Source organism: Ceratotherium simum, chromosome 33 (genome assembly GCF_057802395.1).
Source record: "Ceratotherium simum simum isolate JZ-2026a chromosome 33, ASM5780239v1, whole genome shotgun sequence".
In the NCBI taxonomy this organism is placed as follows: domain Eukaryota; kingdom Metazoa; phylum Chordata; class Mammalia; order Perissodactyla; family Rhinocerotidae; genus Ceratotherium; species Ceratotherium simum.
The window spans coordinates 5,387,227-5,394,733 of record NC_141932.1 but is presented as its reverse complement, the minus strand read 5'-3'; the positions used below and the strand labels follow the sequence as shown (position 1 = coordinate 5,394,733).

Sequence of the window (7,507 nt, the reverse complement as noted above, 5' to 3'; positions counted from 1 at the left end):
ACTCAGTAAGGTTCAGCCGGTGTGATAGTTTAAGAATAAAGGTGTGACAACATCCATGAAAGTACCTTCTTTAGGTTCATCATTTACACCCTTCAACAGAATAGGTGCCAACAATATGTGGGGACTATTGATAGAGGCAGAGGAAGAATGAACAATTATGCTGTTGTCTCTCTAGCAACGCTTGTTCTGGACAATGTGCACACACTGTGAGTACAGCTTTCCAAAAATTCATTATAATTGCCCCCTGCTGTACAGAAAGTGACAGAAGATCAGCATTAAGAAGCAAGAGCCATGAGCTCACTTGGTATTTCAGAGCAAATCTCAGGCAGGGAATTATTTCCATCCTGCTCGTTGCCTGTGATGTCACTTACCACTCGCTTTATATAGAAAGTTTAAAGTGCTCATGTGGAACCACGGACAGAAAGTAGGGATCAGCCTGGACTGATTGTAGTCTGGAGTTCAGATAATTACGTCTTCATGATGTCAGGCACTTCTGCAAGCCCCACCCAGGAGGAGGAAAGAGGATGTGGATTGTCTTCACTCTGCTGGTGAGAGTGGGGCCAGCCACACTTCCTGGAGGTCTGTGTTACTTGCAGAGTTATCTGTTCCTCATAAGAGCACATCGCTGGGGCCAGCAGGACAACTTGGATGCAGGACCATGTCCCTGGTTCTTCCCACCCTGCTCTGTCTTTGTGAGTCTGGGAGAGAGGGGCCCAGCTACAAATACAAGGCTACAGGGGGCAGGGCTGCCGGTTCTAGAAGGCTGAGCTGTCTCACCTGCTGTTTCCTTCCAGGGTTGTATCCAGGCCAGTGCACTCAGGCACAGAACAGTAAGTATTCCTCTTAATATGCCCAAGTCCCTTCTCCTGGTTTAGGCCAGATATCAGCTCTCTTGGAGCTGAGAAGAGGGGACTCAGCATTCTGACCAGTGGCTGTAAGAGGGGATGAAGTGGATGGATGGTGTGAAGAACAGACTCACCTCTAAGTCTGTTACCTGTTCCCTTTCTTCTAGGAAATCTCCCCCGACCTGATATCACAGCTGTGCCTGAATCCATGGTTCTGTCCAAGGAACAAGTGACTATCCAGTGCCAAGGGCCTGCAGAAGCTACAGCATATGCGATATCTAAAGTGGGAAGCCCTGAGCGCTCACACACAGAGAAACAACTGCTGTCTAAGACTACCAATACTTTGGAAATTGCACAGATGACACCACACTGGGCAGGGCTGTACCACTGCTCCTATCAGAGTGGAGACAGCTGGTCCCAGTTCAGTGACCCCCTGCAGCTGGTGATGACCGGTGAGTGTACACAGAGGCAGCAAAGCCAGGACTGACCCCTTTACAGAGGGAAGAACCAGACTTTGCAGATACAAAAGCACAGAGGACAAAAACTCCTATCCTTAGGAAGGAATCGAGGGTGATGCAGAGACAGATTCCTCAGGGCGGGACAAGGGGATAGAAACCAGAGCCCTTTCTGCTCCTGGGGAACAAAAAGGGACAATGCATGTGTGTGGCCCTGCTCTTTGTCACCAAACTTCCTTCTTTCTCAGGAGCTTATGAAAAACCCTCCCTCTCAAGCATGACTGGCACTGTGGTGGCTTCAGGGGAGAATGTGAAGTTGCAGTGTTTCTCAAGACTCAAGTTTGATGTATTTATTCTTATCGAAGAAGATGAAGTTCATGCCATCCAGAACCAAAGCTCCACCCCCAAGGGTGGTGGACATCAGGCTGTCTTCCTGTTGAATCAAGTCTCCTCCACACAGGCCGGGACCTACAGATGCTTTGGTGTCTTCAACGATTCCCGCTATGTGTGGTCTGACGCCAGTGACCCATTGCAGCTTCAGGTCAGAGGTGAGGAAGCCCCAGCGCACCCATCCTCATGTCTGCTCCTGAGACCAACACTGTCCAGGTGGAGCAGTGATTGGGAAAAGGAGGACAGTGGGGTGGGAAGGCGGTGTCACCACCGTCTGCTTAGACAGGAAGCTCTGAGGAGCTCACTGCCCTCACCCACAATGCAGCCCTCCTACCACATGCCCAGGGGCCGGGGAAGTGCAGTGTAGTCGTGGGGAATCTGGGTAGAAGGGAGCCTGAGCAGAGAGAAAGAAAACCACTCCCATTTCAGCCCCATTTGCAGAAGCTCCTGAAGATCCTGATCCCATGAACTCCACATATTTTCTTGGTGAGTAACTCAGTTTAGATGGAAAACTAAAAAACATTCAAGTAAAAGAGAGAAAGAAAACCCCTCTGATTTCAGCCCCATTTGCAGAAGCTCCTGAAGGTCCTGATCCCACGACATCCAGACATTCAACTGGTGAGTAACTGAGTTTAGATGGAAAACTGAAAAACATTCAGGTAGATGAGAGGAATAAAACCACTCTGATTTCAGTCCCATTTGCAGGAGCTCCTGGAGATCCATATTCCACAAAGCCCAGACCTTCAACTGGTGAGTAACCGAGTTTAGGTGCAAAACTGAAACAAAGACTTTCCATTTTCTCTTCTCTCAGATTTGGAGTAAAAGGATTATTTACCAGAGATAGAGCCAGCTTTTTCAGAGGGCTTCTGTTGGCTGGAGGCAGGGAGCAAACAGATAAAGGAGGTTGCTCTCCACAAGGATCAGCAGAAGGTTAGAGGGTCTATGAATTGCAAATCAAATCAATAATGCCCATAGATACCATTCGTCGTTGATGCACATTCCCAATATTTCTGAGAGCGTCTAGGATTCATAGCTGCTCACCCACTGCGCCCTACTCCCAGAAGGACAAATACTCATAGTATCAGCTCAGGATAACTGTTCGAGGGGGTTCTGGACTCAACCTGGTTCTCTGGAGGCTTCCTCCCTACACTGGGCTTGCAGACTCAAAAATTATGAGAGCTGTTTCTACAATTAATTCACTGTGTCCCCCTGGGTAAGTCTTTTCCCTCCTCTGAGCATCATTTTCCCCACATATATAGAAGCAAATTCTGTACAGGATTAAGGACTGTTGAGACAAGACCTTCTGTGGTGTGGCCGTTGTCACTCCTTGCCTATGTGCTGAGAAGAATTTACCATGAACTTGATTCCAGTCCCAAGTCACGTCTCTATCTATGCCTGTGATGTGGCTGCACTGGGGGACCATTCATGGAGAAATAGACACATGAGGAGTTTCCAAGGGTGGGGCGGAAGGTGAGAGGTTTCCGCTTGGATTTGTTTCTTTTGAGTTGGCTGGGCATCATCCTAGGGGAAATGTACCCCTGGAAGTTAGCTTTATAATTCTTGAGCCAGAGCGTGCAGGACTGGAGAAACAGGTGTGGAATTGTTGAGCCTAAAGATCACAAAGCAAGTAGACTAGATAATCCACGCACTGTGGATAGAGGGAGGAGGGAGTCCTAAAGGAAAACACAAATACACACGCAAACAAAATCTATTGGGGTCAAAATACATAAGAGATTGATAGACTAGAGATTGGGAGGCTATGATCTGAGGGTTAAATCCAGCTCACTGTCTATTTGGTTAAAAAAAAAAGATTTATTGGAATCTAGCCATGCTTTGTGGGAATCTAGCCAACGCAATTCTTTATTTGTTGTCTGTGTCTGTTTTTACAGTGCAAATGCATACTTTTTCCACAAATTTCAATATAACTGCTGAATTCTTGGTTCTTGAAATGAGCTCTCCCCTCGGCTCTGCTATCACCACACTGTGCGTTTATCTCTGCTAGCTTTTTCCTGTGCTGTTCTTCCTCTACTTCACGGGTGGGCAAATATTTCCCATAATAGGCCAGATAGTAGAGGTTTTCATCTTTGTGGGTGTCTGTTCTCTTTCGCTACTACTCAGCTCTGACTTTGTAGCACCAAAGCCACCATGGACCATATACAGAAGCCAGCGAGCAAGGTCATGTTCCCACAAAACGTTCCGAATGGGCACTGAAATTTGGATACCAGAGAGCTTGTATGTGTTGCACAATATTGTTCCTCTTTCAATTTGTTTCAACAGTTTAAAAATGTAAAATCCATTCTGAGCTCGAGGGCCACACGATAACAGTGATGTGCCAGGTTTGGTCTGCAGGCCATCACGTGCTTATCTCTATATTGATACAAATTTCCATTTCCGAGTCCTTCATCATCTAGTACTATGAGGTGGTCAAAGCACTTTCCCATTTTCTAAGAAACGGAGTCAACACTTCTGTGCTTTGTGATTGTGGTGAGGTCCGAGAGAGCACTCAGAAACTGTGCCTTGTGTGAAGGTACCTTGCACCTCTTGAATCAAGTATCCTCAGCATAGGCCGGGACCTACAGATGCTGTGATGTCCTGCGCTATTACCCCTATCTGTGGTCTCACCCCAGTGATCCATTGCAGCTTCAGGTCAGAGGTGAGGAAGCCTCAGCCCACCCATCCTCACGGCCCCTCCTGGATTCTGACACTGTCCCGGTGGAGCAGTGATTGGGATAAGGAGGACCGTTTGGTGGGAAGATGGTGTCACCACCATCTGCTTATACAGGAAGCTCTGAGGAACTCACTCCCAACACCCACAATGCAGCCCTCCTACCACATGCCCAGAGGGCTGGGGAAGGGCAGTGTAGTCATGGGGAATCTGGGTAGAAGGGAGCCTGGGCAGAGAGAAAGAAAACCATTCCCATTTCATCCAATGCTGAAGCTCCTCACGATCCTGATGTCGTGAAGCCCAGACCTTCTCCTGGTGAGTAACTGCTAATCTTTGTAGAAGGAGCACAGAGGCAGAGAGAATAGCGGGTGCAAAAGGCATGAGGTAGAAGGAGCTTCACGTGTACATAGAATGTCAAGGAGGCCATTCCTGTTTGCTGAGTCCGTGGTTTAATCAGAGGGAACTAGCAAGGAAAGAGCAAGCAGGTCTCCAGTGGGCCAGACTGGAGGCACCCTGTTCCCCACTCCTGTCTTTCTTGACCCAAGAATTCCCTCAAGGGATCACGACCATGCCCACAATGACAGGAGGAAAGAAAAGTAAGTAATTGCTTATCTGACAGGTTGGGCTGGGCTGGCTACATGCCAGAGCCAGTAGACGGAGAAATGTGCTGGTGTTTTGCAGTATGTTAGTGGAACGGCCTTGGTGCCCCCTCTGTAACCTTCTATCCTTTTCTCTCAGAGCCTACTGCTTGGCATCCTTCTGCAGAGAATCAAGTCCGGCTGAGCCTGGCTGGCCTGATTCTCTTGGTCCTGCTGGTCCTGTTGGCTGAGGCCTGGTACAGCTGGAAGACGCCCTTAAACGGACCCAGACAAGCCCCTACCTGAGTATAATGAAAAGCACCGATGTCCCTCTATTAGCATCTAAGGACTGTGCAGGCCCGGGTGGACAGCCAGAGGAGATAGGGCCCTGGCTGCATAATCAACCGAGATAATGGAGAAGATTCATTTCCTATTGAACCTGTAACAACTTACCATAGACACAGTGGATTAAAGTAATACAAAATCATTCCCTTCTTGTTCTGGAGAGCAAGAGTCTAAAATGTGTCAGCAGGCCTGCATTCCTCTTTTCATTTCTGGTCCCTGTTCCTAGCTTTTCCAGTTTCTAGATTCTGCCTGCATTGCTTGCCTTGTGGCTCCCTGCTCCATCTCCAAATCCACCAGTGTAGCATCTTTTCTGCTCCCTGACCTCTTCTTCCTTCCTTCCTTCTTCTCTCTATCACACCCACCCTCCTACTTCCCTCTTATAAGGATGCTGGTAATGAAATTGGGCCCAAGAAGATCATCTAGGATAATCTCCCTATCTCAAGATTCTTAACTTCCTCATACCTGCAGTGTCCCTCTGCCTTGTGAGGTACCATTCACAGGTTCTGGGGATTAGACCTGCACAACTCTTGGGGGCACTATTCAGCCAACCTCCAAGAGCTCATTACATTGGGCCATTGAGCCTGGCTGTACTTGCACTAATGCACTACCTCCTGGAGGAGACATGAGGATGACATACTTTAATACTTTTTAGAATTTAAGACAGGACATGATTTAAATACAGGGAGATGCTTGGTAAACCTTGCTTATTTATAGTGTAAAGTATAGGTTCCTAAGGGTGCTTGTACTTGGAGGGAGGAAAATGAGTCTAGAAATAGAAAAGCTGATTTTTTTTCTATAATACCCCTTTTTTATTTAAAGATTATAGAAAGCAAATGTAAAACTATGAACATTTATGTTAGTTGGTTTGTTTCAGGATTGAAGTTACACAGGTATTTGTGATGTTAGCCATTGTTCCTGTTTAGGGATTTATTTCTGTTATTTCTGAAAAGGAACATCTTAAAAAGCATGGAACTAAAACAAGAGACTCACAGAATGGTAACTCTGAACCCTGTTACAGTTTCATTGATGAAATCACTCTGGAATTTCTCAACTCCAATCTACTGAAGTAGGTAATAAATATCTTCAGACTTACCCCAGATGGATACTGTGTTCTGTAGAGACATGTAGATACTAAGTTACGTCACTTGCTCTTTGTCCTCACCTCTGCCCCGTGATGAGACTCTCTAAGAGCTCTCTGCTACTGGCTGCTGTTCCCTCACCAAATTTCCCTTCTTCTGCCTAATTCCTCCACTTTTCTCAGTGTCAGAATATGCATAACTTTTTATTAGATGTTTTCTCTGGAAGCCTTCTCAGAGTCTGCTAGTTGTCACTGTCATGTTTTAAATGACAACTTTTTTGTAAAGGACAAATAGTAAATATTTTGGGCTTTGTGAGTCACCTGATCTTCTTTGCAACAACTCAATTCTGCTGTTGTCACACAAAAGCAACTGTAGGTGACACACAACCACAAGGGCATAAATTTTGTTTACAAACACTAAAGTGTGAATTTCAAATCCTCCCCAGGGCTCACAAAATATTAATTTTCCTTTGATTTTTTCAATCATTTAAAAATGTAAACATAGTTCTTAGTCCAGGGGCTGTACAAAAACATATGGCAGGTGTGAGAACTCAATAATCCAGTCTTATGGACAGTCCTACAAAAAGTTGAGCCCAGTAGTCACATCAGCATTATGATTGCTAGAATCGTTCTCTTTGTCTCTCCCCTCTAAGTTACAACCAGTCCGACATCCAGTGACCCACAAAAGACTCCCTGCACAGCACACCAGAATGCTGAAGTGATCCATGTCTCTATACATCTGAAAATGTGTAGACTGGACCTCTCAGATGCATTGGAGTGAGACAAAAGCACCCTCCCTCTCCCCTGGCAGCAGCAATCCAATACACAGATCCTTACACCATTGCACACGCCAGTGCCCACAGGCTACAAGGGCAATCGGGGCACTCATGGCTTGGCAACGGCCCCCTGACAGCAGTCGTGAGTGATACACATGTCCTGAGGCTCCAGAGCACAGTAGAGCCAGCAACACAGCCCCCTCCTCCTCCCTGGGCAGCAGTCTGGTTTTTCCACCAGTGGGGACTACATGCAAGGCATGAGTTTACCCAGCAGTGGTGGGGTCCCCTGATCAAAGGTCTCAGAGTAGATCATCAGCATACACACCAGCACTGACAACCAAAGCTGTGTCTCCCGCCCCTCCTAGGGTTGGTGGG

At 46.8% G+C, this 7,507-nt stretch overlaps 1 protein-coding gene across 6 annotated transcripts; it reads left to right on the top strand.

Annotated features, from left to right (window-relative positions):
• The first annotated feature begins 609 nt into the window (after positions 1-609).
• On the top strand, positions 610-2,463 carry LOC147912715 (leukocyte immunoglobulin-like receptor subfamily B member 4). Of its 6 annotated transcripts, none has more exons than XM_087422269.1 (7): positions 610-692; positions 795-830; positions 1,013-1,297; positions 1,549-1,848; positions 2,120-2,176; positions 2,264-2,308; positions 2,396-2,463. In XM_087422269.1, the coding sequence occupies exons 1-7, from the start codon at positions 659-661 to the stop codon at positions 2,446-2,448; spliced, it is 810 nt and encodes a 269-aa protein (XP_087278395.1). In that variant the 5' UTR covers positions 610-658; the 3' UTR covers positions 2,449-2,463. The 6 variants fall into 6 exon arrangements, with proteins under 6 accessions (XP_087278395.1, XP_087278393.1, XP_087278394.1 ...); XM_087422267.1 differs by having other exon boundaries at positions 2,384-2,463; XM_087422268.1 differs by having other exon boundaries at positions 2,252-2,308.
• The last annotated feature ends 5,044 nt before the right edge of the window (positions 2,464-7,507 follow it).